Source organism: Vidua chalybeata, chromosome Z (assembly GCF_026979565.1).
Source record: "Vidua chalybeata isolate OUT-0048 chromosome Z, bVidCha1 merged haplotype, whole genome shotgun sequence".
NCBI classification, from domain to species: domain Eukaryota; kingdom Metazoa; phylum Chordata; class Aves; order Passeriformes; family Viduidae; genus Vidua; species Vidua chalybeata.
The window spans coordinates 35,352,424-35,373,463 of record NC_071570.1 but is presented as its reverse complement, the minus strand read 5'-3'; the positions used below and the strand labels follow the sequence as shown (position 1 = coordinate 35,373,463).

General features: G+C 38.3%; 1 protein-coding gene across 2 annotated transcripts in view; it reads left to right on the top strand.

The window, feature by feature from the left end:
- The window catches only part of PARP8 (poly(ADP-ribose) polymerase family member 8), a 118,288-nt gene extending 98,517 nt beyond the window's left edge, over window positions 1-19,771 (top strand). Inside the window, exons 16-26 of one of the 2 annotated variants that reach the window (XM_053931791.1) lie at window positions 4,966-5,091; window positions 7,224-7,289; window positions 8,576-8,643; window positions 8,948-8,996; window positions 9,712-9,824; window positions 9,994-10,066; window positions 11,036-11,105; window positions 13,163-13,239; window positions 14,194-14,263; window positions 17,669-17,753; window positions 19,523-19,771. In XM_053931791.1, the coding sequence (XP_053787766.1) occupies window positions 4,966-5,091; window positions 7,224-7,289; window positions 8,576-8,643; window positions 8,948-8,996; window positions 9,712-9,824; window positions 9,994-10,066; window positions 11,036-11,105; window positions 13,163-13,239; window positions 14,194-14,263; window positions 17,669-17,753; window positions 19,523-19,529 (804 nt within the window). In that variant the 3' untranslated portion in view covers window positions 19,530-19,771. Of the gene's footprint in view, window positions 1-4,965; window positions 5,092-7,223; window positions 7,290-8,575; window positions 8,644-8,947; window positions 8,997-9,711; window positions 9,825-9,993; window positions 10,067-11,035; window positions 11,106-13,162; window positions 13,240-14,193; window positions 14,264-17,668; window positions 17,754-18,379 lie in introns of both variants that reach the window. The other variant, XM_053931790.1, reaches the window with a different exon arrangement.
- The last annotated feature ends 1,269 nt before the right edge of the window (window positions 19,772-21,040 follow it).

Sequence of the window (21,040 nt, the reverse complement as noted above, 5' to 3'; positions counted from 1 at the left end):
GCATTTAATTTGTTTAATTTAGGCACATATTACATTACACATATATTTAGAATCATAGACTCATAGAATAACTGGAGTTGGAAGGGAGCTGTGAAGGTCATGTAGTCCTATGCCCTGCCATAAGCCAGGACAACTTCAACTAGATCAGGTTGCTCAGAGTCCTGTCCAACTTGACCTTGAATGTTTCCAAGGATGGGTCATCTATCATGTGTCAGTGTTCCATTACTCTCACTGTAAAAATCGTCTTTATATCTAATCTGTATCTCCCTCCTTCATTATAAAACCTTGACCTCTGATCCTATCACAGCAGGTTCTGCGAAAAAGATTTTCCCTATCTTGTTAAAGGTTTGCAATAAAGTTTCCCAAAAGCCTTCTCGTCTGCAGGCTGAACAACCCCAGCTGTTTCAGCCTGTCTTCATCAGGAGGGCATTCCAGTCTTCTGATCATTTTTGTGGCCTTCCTCTGGACTTGCTCCAATGGGTGTAGCTCTTTCTTATATTGGGGACCCTAGAGCTGGAAACATCTAATTGATCTCTCTCGAATTTCGAGAGAAGGATGCTGGGAGAGACTGTTTTAAAGACTTTACAGAATATAAATTACATCTGTAGTCCTTCCCTTGTCTACTGATTTGGTCACTCCATCACAGAAGGCCACTGAGTTGGTCAGGCAGGACTTGCCTTCAGTGAAGCTATGCTGGCTGTCCTGAATCTCCTCCCTGTCCTCCATGTGCCTTATCAAAGCTTCCAGGAGGAGCTGTTCTATAATCTTCCCAAGCACAGAAGTGACAGGTCTGTAGTTTCCAGGGCCCTCTTTTCTACCCTTTTTAAAAATAGGTGCAGTATTTCCCTTTTTCCAGTCACCTGACTGCCATGCCTTTTGAGCTGGCATAGAGTAGCTTGGCAACTCTATCAGCCAGTTCCCTCAGGATTCTGAGATGCATCTTATAAGATCCCATAGACCTTTCTATGTTCAAATTCCTCAGGGGCTCTCAAATCTAATCTTCACTGACAGTGGGAAGCACTTTGCTTCCCTACTTTCTGTTTTGAGCTTCATCAACTCGAGAGGTGTGTGAAGGGGAGACTGCCATTGAAGACAAGCAAAAAGCTGTCAAGTTCCTTGGTCTTCACATTATCTGCAGTTACCATTTTGCCAGTCGTGTTCAAAGAGGGGTGCTGCGGCTTTTGCTCTTCACTCTGGTCTTGGTCAGCTGGGGCACCCAGCTAGGCGCTGCCTTTTGGTGAGACTGAAGCTACTGCGTGCAGGGAGGCTCTAGGGCTGAGCCTCCGGTGTGGGTACTGCAGCTTTCGTAGCCGTATGCTGAGAGGAAGCAAAGGGACAAGAGAAGGCACACTTTGCCTGCGTGGCTGAGAACGTTTATTTCCTGCGTGGCCGCTGCGGTGGCTGGAGCGGCGGTTCCCAGGTCATGCACGAGAACAAAATGGCGACTGAACAAAGGAGGCATGGGGTTAAATAGGGGGTGGGCAGACAGGGACGGAAATCCCCCTCGCCCAATAGGGACAGACAACAGGGGAGTGACGTGGATTACAGCAACCTACGGGAATGTAACAGAGGTGGGTACAGTGTTCTGGGACAAATGGGACAAGGATGGGGTGACTGATATAGAACTTTCAGGAATAAACAGGGGGTGGCTATAAGATGGACAGGTAAGAGCTCCTATGGTAGACAACTTGGAGCGAACCATTGTGGGGAGGAAATGGGGTACATAGAACCGACTAATTAACATTTATTAAAACCCCTAACTGAACCAACCCGGCATACAACAGTGTGCACTTTCTTTGACCTTCCTTTTCTGTCTCACATATGCCTTCAGAAGCCTCTTCGTTATTATTTGCACCTCTTGTCAAGTTCATCTCCAGTTGCACCTTGGCCTCCCTCACCCCATCCTGACACAAACAGGCTATGTCCCTATATTCTTCCTAGAATATCTATCCCTGCATCCCTTGCCTGTGCATTTCCTTCTTTCCTTTTAGTCTTACCAGCAGATCTGGAGTCATCCATGCTGCCATGTTGTCTTCCTTTCCTGATTTCCTACACATGGGGATTGAGAGCCCTTGCATTCTAGGGAAGGCATTCTTAAATATCTGCCAGCTCTGATCTGCTCCCTCGTCCCTGAAAATGGTTTTCCAGGGCGTCCTATTGAATAAGTCTTTGAACAGCTGGAAGGTTGCTTTCCTAAAATTAGTAAAGAATTCATGATGAGCTTTTTAAACTAGAGCTGACTAAGTAAAGGAGAGGTGGCCCTGGTTAGCCCTCACTGTTTTATGTATCAGTGTTGCAGGCAGGTGCAGAGCTTACTATAGATCTCTGGAGTACCTCTACATTTACAGAGCTTTACTGTAGAATTCTGAAGTGATTACAACCTTAAGAGTGCTTAAAAGAGTTAGATAAGGGGTTTCGTCTGTTGTCCCATTGGACCTAGGTAGCTAAATTTTGCAAAGTTTCACTTCTATCTAGTATCACTAGATAGCATTGCAGCCAGCTCACTGTATTGGATCTGACTGAGCTCCCCATTCCTGTTTGCAGAAAAAAATGCATCAATTCTAGAGTTTGATCCATCTGAGCTCTTTTTGTTTAGTACAGTGTGAATCCTGGCAAAGACTGTCAGCACAGTGGTTATTTCTCTAACAGCCTAGCAAGCTTAGGCTGACGAGTAAAAGGTATGTGTTCACATTTTGTCTGATTAATCCTCTTCCAAATCATTTTGTCCAGTGAAGAAGCCTAAATACAGGTTCCCATCATTAGAAATCATTTTCTATCTTGTCTTTTGTGCTTTCAGCCAGTTTCCTGAGGTGTGCAGCCCTATTTTGTCATTCCAAATAATCCAGTGGCTTCTCCTTAATAATAAGTGATTGTACTTTCTAAAACTTTCCATCCTGAATTCAGGTTATCTTGTATTAGTCATGTAGGCAAAATGCTTGAAAATTAGATGACTGATTCCTTGATAGCTCCTACTCCTGCTAAAGAGTGTCTTGAGAGTGAAAGGCACTGTCTCAGGGATTGATGTTGTAAGAGGAACTGTCATCAGCAAGTGTTGTTCTTGTCCTTCATGCAACTATTTTAATTCTTACTTACTTCATTACCTCCAGTTGAGGAGGAGTTCATGCCCAGTTTTAAGGACATCTGCTAGACCCACAGCACTTCCTATTCCCTAGGAATGCATATGCAAGGCTCTGTTATTAGGGCTTCTATTAGATTTACCTCCCAGTTTAAGTTGTTTTGCATTGCATCAACTCAAAACAATGACCTCAGGGGAAATCAGGTGCAAAAAAAAGGCAGAGCTGGAAACAATCTTGGAGTCAACTGTTTAAAGGAGGGCTTAGGGATGGTGTCTGAGTAGAACTGTGCCAGTTTTAAGACAGTGTCCCATCATGTAGATCATAAAGCAAGATAGCTTTGAGTCTCTGCATCCAAAGAACTGAGGACTCAAACAGCTCTTCCCTAGGAGTGTTTTGTGACAGCAGACTAAGAAGTGCTTCTCAGAAGTAGGATGAACTCATGCTCAATTTCACGGTAATACATTTACACAGGGACAAGTCTGCTGCCTGATCTGGTTGCTGATCTCCTTTGTAAATGCTAGGGCATATGCTGTATTCCAAAACATTCATCTCACATACAGATAGTATAAACTGGAAGGTAATCAGAGCACCATTGGGGAAGGGATCATTATTTAAGTAATTTCATTTTTCAATATATGCGAGATATTTAGTAACTGGAACTAACAGAATATATTAAAACTGACAGAGAAAATTGTCGATTAATGCTGAAGGAGCAGAGGAGGAGAATGGGAGCTATATGACTAACCACAGCACAGTTCTTTTTCCCCTTCCATCATTATTCTTATTTTCATTATGGTTCTCTAAAGGGCTGTCATTTTTTTCATGCAAATGATCAGATACAGTGACAGATATAGAAAATCTTCTAGATGAGTGTGAGCTGTGAGATGAGATCTGATCCATGTGGAGTTGTGGGGGGAACAAGGAATATCTACTAACTCCAGCTTGTCTCAGCTTTTCCTTTATTTTGTGGAAAAGTTGTTTTCACACAGGAATGTTTTCAGAAGGCACATAAAAATATGAGGAAATTAGTTAATCTGAAGCTACTTTTTAATGTAGCATTTTTGGATTTCATTATGAGCTGGATTTATATTTCAGAGTGGCCAGAAAGCTGCATTCTCTGGTGTTTTGTTATTGCTGTGCTCTATTTTTAACCTCTGAATTATGTATTTTGAAACAATTACATGGGAATCTGTGTCTAAGTGGTATATATACTTATGTACACACATCCATGTGCACATTACATGCACAGTCCTGGGGAGAAATTGTGAAAATCAAAGATACTCAAAGAAGTGTTGTAATTTTGTACAACAGGATGGGAAGAAGATGATGCCCCAGTATGAGCTGTGCAGATGACTGTTAAATCATTGCAGTATTCTGGGTTTAGCAGAAGCAATGTTTTCAAGTGTTTCTGTGATTACAGTCTTCAGGAGAAGAGCAGAAAGTGGTGCAGATTTGACAGACTATGCCTTGTTCTTGAATGAAGTTTTTACTGGCATGTCTCTACAGAGATACACAGATCTAGCAAAATTTCATTTCCTTAGTGAATAACTTTGATACAGGAATTCACGTGTGCACAAGAGTAAGCAATACATCAAGCAATATATTTGATGTTGTAATACTTTTAGGACCAGATACTGGTCCTACTTATATGCACATGGAATAATATGCCATGGCTGAACGCAAGCTTTGTTGAGGTCAGTGGAAAAAATTTAGTCCTAAACTATCTCCTGTGGATAACACAGTTTGGGCAATATAGGTAACAATGAAATACAATATATCTATAATGTGTAAAAAAAAAAAAAAAAAAAAAGGCAGATTGGAAGATACATTATAAGTATTTATAAAAGTACTTATTTTGAATAAACATATTAAATATGTCTTTCCCCAGGTGGTTGATCTGTTAGTATCTATGTGTCGGTCTGCATTAGAATCACCTAGGAAAGCTGTCATTTTTGAGCCATATCCTTCTGTAGTTGATCCTAATGATCCTCAGATGCTGGCCTTTAACCCCAGGGTAAGTAGCTACCTTTAATTATGTCATCGCTTGGTTTTAGTGATACATGAGATTTCAGAGCAAAGACTTCTCATGGAGGAGTCTCCTTTATTATGTAATACAGTTCCAGAATATAGCACAAGTGTGTTTTCAAAAATTTGCATCTTTTTATTTATTGTCTCTGAGAAAGTACTTGAATATAAACTTGTCCTGGTTCTGGCCAGGACAGGGTTAATTTTTGCAGTAGCCAAAATGGGGTATGACTGAGACCCAGAGGCTATGCTATACCACCTCACATCATTTCTGGGAGTAGGGGGAAGGGAGGCTCTACCAGGAAAAAGCGGGAAAAGAGTTCCCATTTTACTTGGCAGAGGGAGCACTGGGATATTTGCTGCGGTGCAGCAGCAGCGGCATGCAGCGGCCTGCTGGGTGTGAGCAACTGAAGGGGGGTGCAACGCCTCTGCCGGGACCCCAAATCTCCTAAGCAGATGCCAAGCGATCAACATAGAAAAGATGAGATAGGCCTTGCTTGCTTATCTGAGAATTGTTTATTATGCAAAGTGTCCATAATTTGAATATCCAGCAGAGGCAAAAACCAGGCAAAAGCCCAGGCAGTGGGTTTTTAGGGACAGGGCTAGGGTGGAACTTGGGACTAGGAACCAATAGTAGAGTGGCAGGGAGGGACATTAGGCGGGGATTACAATGTTTAAACCAATAGAGAGTTCCAGGGGAGGGGAACAGTTTAACTAAACCAATGAAGCATAGAGGGATACATAAATGACAGGGAATCTTCTGGAACAAGGAGTAGGAATGAGGGAGGACTGACAGCAGGGACTGAACCAATGCCTGGCGGGGGGGGGGGGGGTACAGAACCAACTATTAAAAACAATAATAAATGAAAACACACCACAATAGATATTGTTTGTTGCTGGTTTTCTTATCTCGTTGCTGTTTTCAGGTGATTGTTCTTACCTCGACCTGTGATCTTTACCTTTGTTCCTCCCAATTCTCTATCCCACAGCAGGGGGAAAGTGGAAGGAGAAGAGGGAAGAGGACAGTGAGCAGTGCTAGGTCTCAGTGGGAACAGTAAATTGGAGAGTACCATCCATAAACCATGACAAAATTGTAGGTTATGTTAAAGCCAAGAAACTCTTCTAAGAGACAAATTCTAGATGCAAAATTTTATATTCTGTTTTTTTTCTCAATGTGCACATTGGACACAAAATGAAAGATGACCTTTGAGAGATAGAGGTCATGTAAGCCAGGGGATTTCCAGTCCATCTTTTCATTCTTAGTAGTGTCATTGCTGTCATCTCATTTTCTCACTGCAAGCAGTTATTTCCTTGTATGTAATTTTATCAGATGTTAATAGTTGAGTTTTGTACAAGCATCAATTATGAAATAAAGAATTGTGCTTGCTTTACCTGCTCCTTGGGCTCCAAATGCTGCCATTCAGGAAAGCTCTCAAGCCATGAATATCCCATCTCCCTAAAGCCATCTCCCCAAAGGCGTAGAGGAGAACTTGGCATGTCGTGCACTGGGATGCATTTTACTCTTTCTGAACAAAGGCCAGCTAGCAGGAGTTCTTTGCCAGGAGAGGCTGAGGTGTTCTGCAATGTGTTGGCAAGACCCAAAGATGGGGAACAGTGAAGCTGCTGTGGAGTGGTGACTGTTTAGCTTGTTCACTCAGTACAGGTGGAGGTGTCTGATAGTGGTTCCCAAGCAGTAGGTCAGCAAAGGGTGCGGCAGAGGGACCACTGAAGGATCGATGAAGTTTTATAGACCTGGAAACACATCTGTATATATATGCATTTTATTTAAAATCTGTTTGGGTCATTCCATTATCTACCTCAAGACCATGTTGTCCAAATAACTGCATTTAGTTACAAATATTTGTTTAAAAATGAGCTGGTTTTTTGAGTGTTTTGGAGATCCTAGTGAAATTCAAAGAAGAAAGATCATAACAATATTTTTTCAAGGAATTTTTCTGGATGATGAATGAGAGTCTGTGGAAGAAATCTAATGGTTAGAAATGTTTGAAAGAATTGATTTGCCCAACATTTCTCTGAGCTTTGGTTTTATACACACTCAAAGAATTCAGGTGTTTTTAGAGCCAAATACTAATACTCTTTGTGTATTTTATGCCACATCAGAAGAAGAACTATGACCGAGTCATGAAAGCACTGGACAGTATCACTTCCATCAGAGAGATGACACAGGTAAATTTAAAAATGTTTACCTAACTTAATCACTGTTTCTAGAACTTGAAAGATCTTTGTATTGTCTGCATATGACAGGTTGAGAAGTCAATAGTATCATCTCTTTCCTGTATAACTGTAATGATATTGAAATGTTTATTCAGAATAACAAACCTATCCCTAATGCCAATTAAATAAAAGTAATGAAGTAGAACTCAGATATTTTGAAGTCTAAATAAGAGATAATAACAGTGGAATGAGACATTGTAATGAGGTAATCACCAAGTGCTGCATTTCTGGAAATATCAAATCCAGAGACTTTACTTCCAAAGCAAAAGAAATTGATCTTGTGTCAATGTTCTGAATGGTATTCTGAATGACATGATATATATTTCTATTATAGAGGAGTTCTCTATCAACTAAGTATAGCTGGGGGCTTGGAAGCTTGGGTCCCTTGGGTTTACTGTGATATTATTTCTCATAGCATATCTGATGGTTGTATTTCTGCTTATTTTTATACTCCTTTCCCAAACAATCCAGCTGATTATAAGTTGTTTTTTAAATCCCTTCCATATATCTTGCTTTTCCAACTGCTATATAAACGTATCCTCACAACAGTTTTCAATCTTGCTCTGTGTATTAACAAAATACTTTGGGATTCTTGAGTGAAGAATTTATAAAGAGGAATAAAATAAATTGAAAATTAAAATTCACCTCTTTTTTTGTTAATTTGTGTAACATTTTGTAAAAATTTTAAAAATCAGGTGTTTCAGTGATTTCTTTTGATGTCTTTTAAAAACAAAATATAATTAGCATTCTGGTTTTTTTTTTAATGTTAAAACAATTCTCAGACTGATGAATTTTAAAGGGATGCTTTGCATTGTGATTGAAATCAAGGACAATTTTCAAAAAAATTATATGACATGGTATTTGTACCTTGAAACAGTTGAAAATACCAAATGGATTATTTTGGGTTTCTTTAAGAGACTTAATTTTGTGAAGTTCAAGTCCAATTTCTTAATCAAGAGCCACACAAAAATAGATGTCTTCTTCTGTTCTCCCTGAGATCACCAATGTTTGCTGTAATATAGTCATTTTTGATGCTAATTATATGCTTATTATTTTACTCTAGGGAAAATAATTGCTATATTAATTATTGTTGTCAAAACACATTTATAACTCTACTAGGCTGTATATCAGTAAAACTATGATTTAAACCTAATAATGTATTCATTTTAATAGATAAAATCATGGACAATGTAACATACAAAATTCAACCTAGAAATAACATAATTACTCTTTTCTAGGCACCTTACTTGGAAATAAAGAAGCAGATGGATAAACAAGACCCGCTTGCACATCCTCTTCTACAATGGTATAAAGTTGATTTACATGAGATAATAATTATTAAATTATCATTAGTAATGAATAATCACTTGACTGGTGTAATGTGGTATAAGGTCAGCCTAATAATTAACATTGGTATTTTCAACTGCAGTTATTCTGGACTGTTTCTGGACCTCAGCTGTGTCCTCTGATCTCATTTTCTAGTTATGTTTGGCCTACTTCCATCTGATAGGTTTAGAGGCATGCAGCTGGGTGCTTTGTGATGGCCATTCATAAAGCATTTTTAAGTTTGGTTTGGTTACTACGTCTAATACATCTGTTTCTTATTTCAGGGTTATTTCTAGTAATAGATCACATATTGTGAAGCTACCGGTGAATAGGGTAAGTGTGGGTTTTCTTATTATTTTCTGATTTTTTTAATGGCCTGCATTAGCATTTTAGGTGGGAGTTTACTAGCAAAATGTTGGTGTCTGCATTCAAACTGATTGCATGGACTCCTTTAATAGACAAGACAGTTTAGGTCAGGATTTTTAGAAACATATGAATATCTGAAATAGATCAATAGGTTCATAAAAAAACCATTTGAGATGAGTAGCTCAAATTCAGGTGTCTACCTTGTAATCATCTGGGATTAGGTGAGAAAAACATCACTTTTTGTTTTATTACCATATAGAATATTAGATGCAGAATTGTACAGAAAGCAGTGCACACAAACATGCTGTATCAGGAGATCCACATATAAGTAACCCCGATTAAGGGCATAGTAATATGCAGCCTTCCAAATAACCTTCATTCAAAGCTAGTTCTGATAGAATACTATGATGAAATTGTTCAGTTTAGTTACTAAAGCCATTTTAAATTGAAATCTAGTTTCCAAGAATTTCCATATGTTTCATAAACTGAAAGTCATTCTTACTATTTGATTTCAACTTGGAACTGTGGAAGTGAGACCAGTTTCAACTTAGTTCATGTAGTTATTTAGACGCAGTCATGTACTGTGTGGAAAAGCACAATACCTTAAGGATTGCTATCAGAGAATTACAATACTTTCATATTAATCAAGTTCTCTTCACATGTGCACTCTTATATTTTACAGCAACTGAAGTTTATGCACACTCCCCACCAGTTCCTTCTTCTCAGCAGTCCACCAGCCAAAGAATCCAATTTCCGAGCTGCTAAAAATCTCTATGGAAGTACCTTTGCATTTCAGTGAGTATATATATTCCTAATAACCAAAGGTTAGTGAAATGCCATGGTTTTTTTTTTTACTTCTGGCATTTGAGGTTTGCAGCTGTGAATCTACTGTTTTAAAGGATTTTGATGTAATTTTTACATTTTACCCTGTGAATTTTACTGCTTTCTTTTTCATTTTATTCAGTGGTTCACACATTGAAAATTGGCATTCCATCCTGAGGAACGGCTTAGTTGTTGCTTCCAATACGAGGCTGCAGGTAAATAAACAAAATAGATTTTAGCTAATCTGTGCATGCTTGGTTACATACTAGTTTTGGCAACTTTTCAGGGAGTTTCATTCTAGTAGCCATATAGCTGGAAAAAGGGATGATTTCAAATACCATATTGTTTCCTGGGAGAAGTACTTTTCTGATGCAATTAAAATGAAGTAATGTGTCTACAAAAACGTCTAGAAAATCCCTTTGTGGGAATCAGTGTTTCAGTTTTACATTTCAGACCAGCACCTCTAGGAGGCTTTGCTCGGAACTGCTTAAAAGCAGTTACAAGTGAAAGTCAGAGCTGCTTAAACTGTCTCTGTGTGATAGGATCCAGAAACATGCTAGAGTTATAGGAACTGGGCTTGCAGCACTCTCTGCCTTTCTGATTTATTTGGGAATGGAAGCATGAAGTGTGCTGGCCAGAAGGGATCTAGTGCAAACTTCTCAGACTTTATCATCAGGAGACTACTATAGCAGAGCAAAGTAGGCACTGCAGAGGGACTGAGGAGCTCTAATGCAGAGTATTTTAGCATTGTGGTTTTGGTAGCTCTCCCCAGAGCTGAGTCCATATACCTTGGAGGAGGATGCCAGGGCATATTTGGTCATGTACAGAAATACTCTTTTTAGACATCCTCCATAGTAATACTAGATTTAAAAACAGAAACCACAATTTTATATAAAAGTCTTAAGTATAATTTTTTTGTGGGCATCTGGTTTTTTGTTTAGACATAGTTTCCAGGACATATATAAATATATATGTGTACACACATACACACACACACACACACACTATATATATGTAAGTTTTATACTCAGGGCATGATTTTTTAGAATACTTCTTTAAACACTGTTAATTACCTAGAATAAATTAGTAGGGTGGACAAATGCGCTATGACCTGTTCCTGTAATTATTATTATTTTGTCCAGGTAACCAAATTAATACTAAGTAATCACTCTGCTCTTTTGCAGCTCCATGGTGCAATATTTGGAAGGGGAATCTACCTTAGTCCATTGTCAAGCATATCATTTGGTTACTCAGGTGATATTTATAAATCACTCTAAAGTTGGTCAAATATAGGGGTGTATCTTATTCTACTGCTTCTTCTTACAGCCTTGCTGTTTAAAACATTATATTCAATTTAATCTTTGTTGACTGTGATTAAATTTATTTTTAAAAAATTACATAAATAATAAGAAAATAGAAAATTACCTTGTTAAACACTGTCAGTATTTTTCAAAGTGCTTAGAATTCTTAAATTTGTGCTTGAAGTAAATATTAGCTAATACTGAATGCTATATGTAGTAGTACTTGATGATTCAGTGAAATTCAACTTTGTGGTTTTTGTCAATACCTGCCTAAGTTCCATCTAACTTCACCTATGAATTCATGGTCTTTTACGACTTCATCTGACAAAACAAGTATTGATCAATAGACATGTTCAACCCTGTATATTTAAGAGTATTCCCAAATATCACTGTGTCAGGATTACATATAAAGTACAGTTCAGTGTGTTTATTTTAGCCTGAGAAGGAACATAATTTTTCCCACCAGTGAATCCTAAAGTGAGTTGTGCAGAGTTTTCCATGTAAGAATTAAATATTAAACAAATGCTTCTCAAAGACAAGACACTCAGAGATGTACATTGAAAAATTAAAGGGACTTTCTTCTTTAGGTATTTACCATTTCCTCACATATGAAAGTGCAAGTATATAGTTTAATGTGTGTTTGCGTGTATGTAGATGATTCTGAAAGTTTTAGTTACGCATTCTGATACTCAGTGTTTCTAGGTCATGTTTTAGGAGCTCAACTTTTTGAGCTACTATTTGAGGAACTTCAACATCAGTTATCTCTAGATGCACTTTTAGCTTATCAGAAATTACGTGAGTATGAAGGCTTCTTAGGTCTCACTAAATGTGGTGGTTGAAGTATCCTTATCTAACAAAATGTCTTTCTTTTTGGACAATACTGCTTTGTCAGCTTCAATGTGTTATTGCTCCTCTCTCTGCCTGTCTTGGCCTCTTCCATCCTGTCTCCTTCAGAAAGGAGGCTTGTGTTCCACTGAAGTGTGTAAATCCTTGATGCCAACAAAAACCATGAAGGAGTTCCACATATTCTGTTCCTTCAAAGAGTTAAACTTCCCCATAATTCAGTTGTATTTGCAAAGTGCCAAATAATTGGAAGTGTTCAAGGTCAGGTTAGACTGGGCTCAGAGCAGCCAGGTCTAATGGAAGATGTCCTTACCCATGGCAGAGTGGTTGGAATGAGATGGTCTTTCAGGTCCCTTCCAACACAAACCATTCCATGATTCTGTGAAATATAGGATGTTGGAAACTCAAGGAAGCCCATAGGATCATGCAAAACAGGAATTTTATTTAAACCAACATGAGGGATATGAATGAAATCTAAGGCACAAATGTATATGTTTCAATTTCTGAGATGGAACTGCATCAAATATTTTTAATTAATATTTTATTTATATGATATTTATATTTAATTAATATTTTATGTGTGGATTTTTAATAATTTTTATTAAAATTATAATTTTATTAACATTTTAATAAATTTTTAATATTTTATGTGTGGATAAGGAGATCAAACCAAGGTAGATTTCAAAACTTAAATTGCCTACTCATACCAATTAATTAGACTTCTAATAAAATTCCATAAAGTGCTAAAGTTGAATATCTAAAGTTCTTTCTCTCATGATTTTTGCCTTCCCACTCACAGTAAATCAGACTTTTATTTCAACCTGAATAGGGTCAAGTGGATTGAGGACATACTGACCTACAACCCTGTTAAGCCACCACATAAGAATATTCCTGATCTGAATTCAGTGGCACTTAGGCTCAGGTTTATCTGCTTTTGCACCTACTTAATGCTAACTTAACTTTGCTAAAGTCTTTGCAATACATGCAGAGGTACTTCTAATTTACAGGATTTATACTGTGATATTCTGTGACAGAGTTAACTAGCTTTTTGAGTGCTATGCAAAAGACTGTGATTCTCACTGTGCTACTTCTTCCATTCTCATACTTAACTCTGATTTTTATGGTATTTATAGGCCAGGTTATCTTACATAATTTTAATATTCCTAGGGATGAACAAGAAGCAGCAGAAGGTGTCAGCTAAAGATGAACCAGCTTCAGGCAGTAAGGGTAGTAATACATCACAGGTATGGTACATCAACCATCTCTGGAAGATTTGTGGGATTTATTATTGGGAACTCAGTTGCTGAAAGAGAAGTAATATTTCCTTTGTGCTACTTACCAGTGTTATTGCATTGAATGAAATCAACAACTTCAGAGACTGTAAATATCAAATATAGTCCAACTGCTCTAGTAAAAATTTACAGAGCATATTGCAGATCTTGTGCCATTCTTTTCCAAGCAGAAGAATTTAGGAAGAGAATGATGAAATACAAGTTGCATTATAGCCCCTATCAACCCCTTGCCCTCTGAGTTTTAGACTTCCAGAACACTGATGCAAAAGAAATTGAGAATGGTTATTGCTGGGAAATGAACAGTATGTAATTTATAGCAAGTAATTTTTTCTTTTTCACAAATTTTACATGATGAACTATTACAATTCTGCTATATCTAAAGCAAACTCACAGCATCTGTGCATAGAGCTAAATTTCAAAAAACTCTTATATCTGTCTCCATCATTAGCACATAGAAATTACAGAATAATCTGGCTTTGAAGGTAGATTGGCATGTCGCAGTAGAAGCTCTCAGAAGTAGGAAGGCAAATAAAGTATCAGGGTAGTGACTAAAGAATTAGTGACTAAATTTACCTTTCTTTTCCTTTTTTTGTCTGATATCAATTTGTTTATCAGTAACACTGATATTTCTGATAATATTTTTAATTTTGTAGTAACGAGGGACTTTTGGATATTATTTTTCTGGATAAAGGAGTTCAAATATCTCCTACAATAATGCAAATAAGTAATAGGTTTTTTTTAATAAATTTTATTACATTTAGAAATAAAATAGAGACATTTTAGAAAGACTGCCTCTACCTTTGTTCATTAATAAATCACTGAAAATAGCAGCTGTCTCCTTTGTTGCTTTTTTTCTCTGTTTGTTTTACTGCACTAATTCTATTCTCTCACTTTTTTACATATCAGTCACAGAAGAAAGGACAGCAGTCACAATTTTTGCAAAGCCGTAACTTAAAATGCATAGCCTTATGTGAAGGTAAGCTGAGAACCCTTGTGAAGCTGTTTTAGTCATGGCCACAGGATGCACAGATTACAGGGTGCAAATCAGTGGGAGCTTTAGTAAGAAACTGGTGGTTTAGGTAAGAAACTACTGGTGGATGTAGGAGTACCTGCTCAACAGCTGACCTTTATGCTTCAGTAAGAACATTTCCCCTCTTTGAACAGAACCTGTAGTAAATGCTGAATTGTCATGGAATATCATATGCATATACTGACTGATCATCTGGTCTGTGTTTCAAATGTGATCCTCTTCCTAAGCCATCAAGAAAACCAAAGTCATGTCCTTTATTTGAAGCACTGAGTTCTTGCAAGCTCTTGACAAGTGCTTTAAACTCATGAAAGTCAGAAAAAAACACCTTTCATACAGAATTTCCAAATAATTTTTCACTGTTCAAACAAGCATACTGATGATCTGGCAACCAGTATGTTCTCTTCGTTTGCTTCAGAAATTTTGGAAAGTTAAAATCTAATGCTTGAGTACAGTCACTCTTGAAAGAATTGGCTATTCTGTTAATAACTACTTGAAACCTCAGCAGGTTTTGAGAACAAATTGTGACATTTGAATAAGCAATGTACCTGTAGTTAGGAGCTAGTCTTAGAAATTATATTAACCCAATTTGCCCACCATTTGGAGTATTTGTTTGTTTTAAAAAGTGAAAATTAAGACAGAATGTGGAAAATGTATTATTTCAAAGTAGAATCTTTCAGCTGTGCATAGGTAAGGATGTGTCATTCAACATGAAAATGCAATTTGAGCTGTACAGAATACAGAAATTTAGTTCTAAAACTTCCATAAGGAACAAAAATAATTACTTGGCCTTTAATGCCTGAATTTTTAAATGTAAATTACATCTTTCACAAGGACTTTTTCATCCATGTTGTTCTTTCCTTGCACTTATTAATGGATTACAACTTTATAAGAGAGAATTTTAAATATTTGGTAAAATATATTTTGTAGCTTTCATATTCATTTCTCTGTGTAAGAAGGTGATTTAGGGGAGATGATTAATAAATATTTTATTTAAAATTAATTGCAGGAAATGTTTGTTAAAATTTGCAGTTCATGAAAGAATGAGTATCAAAATTGAATATGCATGCAGTTATTGTTAGTGTCAGAATAAAATGAACCAGGCTATTTCACTGCCTGACAACTGTCACCCAAGTCCAATCCTGACCAATTCAGAGCTGCCCAAATGTTAAGGCATGTCATTAAGAGCATTGTTTAAATGCCTCTTAAACACTGACAGGTTGGGCACACCAACCACTCTGTAGAAAGCCAGAGTTTGACCAGCTATTGTGGTTCAACCCCAGCCACCAGCCAAGCCCCACACAGCCACTCACTCACTTTCCTCCAGCAGGGCTGGGGAGAGAGTCCAAAGGGTAAAAGCCCAAAAGCTCATGGGTTGAGATAAAGACAGGTTAATAGGGAAAGCAAAAGCCCTGCATGCAAGCAAAGCAAAACAAGAAATTATTTCACTGGCTTCCAACAGAGTTGTTCAGCCATCCCCAGGAGAGCCCAGTGCAATCACGTGTAGGGGTTACTTGGGAAGACCAACACCATCGCTTCCCTTTCCTCCTTCTTTCCCTCACTTTATATGAGCATGATGCCACATGGTCTGGAATATCCCTTTGGTCAGTTTGGGTCACCTGTCCCGGCTGTGTCTCCTCCCAACCTCCCATGAATCCCCAGCTTTCTTGGAGCATGGCAGTTTGAGAATCAGAAAAGGCTGTGGCTGGCTCTGTGTGAGCCCTGTTGAGCAATAACAAAAACATGTCTATACTATCAGCACTGTGTTCAGCACAAATCCAAAAACTGCCCCCTGCCAGTCACCGGGAAGAAAATTAACTCTAACCCAGTCCAACCCAGCATACCACCCTCTCAGTAAAGAAATGCTTTGAAATGTCCAGTCTAAACCTCCTCCAGCACAGCTTTGAATCATTCCCACACATCTGTCACTGCATACCAGGGAGAGGTGCTCAGCACCTCCCTGTGCCCTCCCCTCCTCAGGAAGCTGCAGAGTGGTGAGGTCACCCCTCAGCCTCCTTTTCTCCAAACCAGACCAGCCAAATTCCTCCGTTAGTCTCCTGGACATGTTTTCCAGCTCTCCCACCACGTGTTTCCTTCCTCAGGATGCACTGACAGACCTTCCCGTCCTTCTCCACCTGCAGGGCCCAGCAGGCCCCAGGTGAGGCCACCCCGAGGCTGAGCCCAGCGGGACCATCCCCTCTCTGGGCCGGCTGTGCTATGCTCAGTGCTCTGGGATGGGGTTTGTTGGGATGGGGTTTGTCCTTGGGGCTGCCCCAGTGCTGCTGACCCACCCTCAGTCACTCCTGTCCCACTTCATCCCTGTGCCTGGTGTTGCTCCTTTCCAGGTGCAGAATCCACCAGAATCCACCATTTGGACTTGACAAATTTCACCCCATTTAAGATTGCTCAGTGCTCCAATCTACCTAGATACCTCTGCAAGGCCTCTTGTCCCTCAAAAGAATCCACAGCACCTCCCAGTCTGGATCATCAGCAAACTTGCTACTGGTGCATCCAGTACTCACCTGCTGCATCCAGATGGTGGATAAATACACAGAACAGAACTGGCCCTGGAATGGAGCCCTGAGGAACAACCACTGGTGTGACCAGTCCCCAACCAGATGTTGCCCCATTCACTACAACCTTTTCAGGGTTAGTAGTGTCCCTTAGTCAGTTCTTCACCCACCACACCATGAACCTGCTCATCCCACAGCGCAACAGCTTATCCAGAAGGATGCTCTTCAAATGCATTTAGATATCTTCAAATGTAGATTGATGGTATAGCTTCTAGTTAGCAATAAAAAGCTTTCTTTCCTGTGTTGTCCTCATTCTCTGGTAAACAATCTATCATCAAATACACCCAGCAAGTTTTGGCAAGGTTTTTGAACCTCTTGAGTCAGAATTGCTACTTGTTTTAAATATTTGGTAGTATTGCACAACCCACATATAGCAGTTTCAGGCTTTGACTTAAACAACTTGGTTTTGGATCAGCCATCACTAAACACAAATATCTGTTCCAAGTGCTGATTAGATGTCTCAGACCGTCTTTAACAGCTCTATGGCTTTTTAAATTCAGTTTGTAATAAATGCATTTTTAAGCTTTCATTCAATTTAACAACTTGCTCCCATACATCAAACATCTGTGTTTTAAGAAAAGTATATTTTGGAAACAAGAATCAAGTTCATCTCCCTTTTTGTACTAGCAGTCAACTCAAAATCTGCACTGCATCACAGACACGTAGAGGAAAGCTGCACATTCCCAAAAGACAATTTAAAATGTATAAAGCCCAAAATCTTTTAGAGGAGTGTTTTCCAGGCATGTTTTCATCACTATGAAATTTGTTCTTTTTCTGATAGTGATAACCTCACCTGATCTGCACAAACATGGGGAGATATGGGTAGTTCCCAATACGGATCATGTGTGTACAAGATTTTTCTTTGTGTGAGTACAAAGCTTCTCTTAACATTCAACTTCATACTAGACTTTTTTCTTATGTTCCATCCAGTAGTTGTAATTAAAGTAGATAAAAGACATTTCTTCCTAATTCTGTTGACTATTCCTTAATTTTTTATCTTTTACTGTACTTACTTGTGCTAGAAATGTATGGATAAGCTAGTGTCAAAGGTTTAGTAGATGTCTTTATTACAAATGGACAGAGAGTTCATGATTTTTCCTATTCAATAGCATTACTTCATGTTATAGTAAGTCTGTCCATGTATTGTGAAGCATAATTTCTGTTTGGCTGTGTGTATTTAAGTTGAGGAATTCATTAAAGGCTTCCTGTCTGTGCTGTGAGCATTTCCCCCTTTCACCTAACATTTGTCCCATTTGGGTCCTAGTGGATAATTCAGCCTCAGGGTTTCAGTGACAATGGCAGCCTTACCACCTCCCACTCTCCCGAGTTTAGGATCTGCATATAAAGATGCAGCACAGCAGAGCACATCAGTAGAAACATCTGAACATATAGAATAAGCACTTAGAGAACAAGAGACAAGAGTTTTTTATGGTTTTATGTAGATTAATAAAACACTAATGTGATATTATTTTCTGAACCTTTTTTTTTTTAGTTATGAAGATGGTCAAGTGGGTGATACAAGTATAAATACACAGGAACCAAACATTCATAAAGAGATTCTTCGGGTCATTGGCAATCAAACTGCTACTGGTTAAAAGGACCACTCTAATTTAATTGATGTGAAGCCTTCCTCAGTCTCAAAGCTGGATTTTGAACTGAAGAAAATGCAAAAAACTAATTTATTATTACTACACTAAGCAAATTAACCATTTGAATACTTACTGTTTTCTTACTTAGTATTTCGTATCTCATCAAAATACCTGAGATGGTATCAATTAGCAACTGTAGGGGTGCAAAGTCTATTATTATACTAAAACAATTAATAATTAAACAGGCATTTGGGTTGCTCACAATAAACAGATATTAAAAAGGACTTTTGTGCTGATATTTTTATACTAAACTTCAATTGGAAGTTTTAGTACTGTATACTGGTATTTTAAATTTAGAATGACTGAATTACAAGTAAGAGAGAAGATTTTATAGCGGAGCACCTGTATTATGCAGGATACTTTGCAATAAGTAAAATATTCTCATATTAAAACACAATAAAAGGTTGTCTGGAATATGTAAAATTGAAGAGATTGATTACCTGCAGCTATCTTTAATTATTTTTATTTTACACAAATGCAGTTAGCATTTAGATTTAAAGGTGAAAACAGCAATGCATTTTTTATTTACTGGGTGCAACAAAGCAAAATGAATGTGATGGTATATGTTCAGCTTTCTTTATCTTTTCTGGAACACTGTCTTACCCATTAAGCAGCTCAGTTGTATTTTTTAATTATACAAGCCTAGGAAACACCTGGAAAACCTAAAGCTGTTAATTTCCTTTTTAGAATTTTCATTTTTATATACTAGATTTTACAGTTTCATTAGATCAATAAGGTTTTTTAATGTTTGCATCTTAACTTCAGTGAAATTGCTCTGTGATTAAATTTATCCACATATTTTAAAGTATGTGCTGAGTTAAGGCTTTTACATGGTTGAGTTGATTGTTGGTGCATCAGAAAATATATACAAATGCAAAATTCTACTGATTTTGTCTTGGTAAAATAGTTTTATTAGTTAATTTCTAAGCGATAAGAAATCAATTTAAATATATCTGTCTTTTAAATTAACAACTGTTTTTTCCAAGTGAGTAGGATGGCAACACAGATAGAGAAGGGTCCAGTCTCCAAGACAAAAAGCATATCCTGTGCCCTGATGAATGCCCTTGGCGGCCCTCATGGTGGCTATCCTGAAGCATCAATCACACCCTTGAATATGGAGAGCAGTTGAACTTACTCATCTGTGCAACTACTACAAGCCACCTCAGAAAGCAAAAATAGACTGAAACCTCTCTTATGTTACTTTCATAATAAAGATACTAAAGCACCAAATAACAGCACAACAGAGCACAGGTGTGTTTGTTTCTTTTAAACAGAACTGAATTAGTTCGGCTGTAATGGATTATTCCATCTTTCTAGTTCTTGCTACACTCCTGTATTACTTACTGCAGTTGAAGTGCCCTACAAGTTAACATTGGTATTTGGCCTAGGAGCACATACCTGAAATTTAGCATTCTATGTTATTTAGCATACCTGTAGTTTAGCATTCTACACTTATTTGCTGTAGTGTTAATTGTTCTGGGTTCATATCCAGACTTATAAAGCAAATTCTTTGTTTGCATATCCCCATTTTGCTGTTAGTTCTATTGACTTGCACCTTCATTTGGTGGACCTCTAAATTAGAGAAGCACTACTCTAATTATTATCTTTCATGCTGGGACACAGGTTAACTTCTTGAAACAAAGAGGTTTCCTGAAATTTGTCTGTCTACATAAGGACTGCCATAGGTTGTGTGACTGCAAAAAGTCAACATAATTCAGAAGTGGAGCTGAAACCCTGGCATGACCATCTCTCTGTAATGGTCCTATCATATGTGTCTGAATCATTCTGTTTTGCCTAACAAAAAGAAACTCGGAAGCAAGTCCACAAAGATGTTCTATGATTATTTGCTGGGCTGATAGTCCACCACTCTGCAATGCCTCTTCCAAAAAAAACCAGGAGAAATGAGAGATGACCATGAGTGAACTGGAGAAGCCAAGTAAGCAGTCATCTTCCCTGTTCCCTCAAGCTTATAGTAGGGTCAGAAATGAAACCCTTGAAGAAAGGAATTTGAAATGTAGCTAATGAATTGACCTCTGTTTGCATTGTGCGGTCATGAAACTGGTCATTCATGGTGCCAACATAAGTACGACCCCAGGAAAGGGAAGAGAAAAATACATAGCTGCCAAATTTTAAGACTGCTCAGAGATTTGTTTTAAATGGATGAAGCACAGTAAGAGACAGTGTGAGGGAAAGCAAGACTCCAAGTTGTATGGAGGCCTTGCTGTTGTGCCTGTCTCAGAGAGCACTGAGGTGACTGACTTAAGTGGGGAGAAGGATGGTGAACAAGAGTAAAAGGTAGAATGTGACCAGCACAGGGGTTACAAACCAGTGCAAGAGGTCAACACTTTTCAGGGAGAAAGGTAGTTCTGAAGGGATAAGATGTCATTGGCAGCTCAGGTCCCACATGGTGCATGGCAGGAAAAGGGACTGGCAGAACCGAGCTGCAGCGTGGGGATGCACAGCCTATGGCAGTGTGGGGCAGCACCATTCTCAGGGCAAGAGGG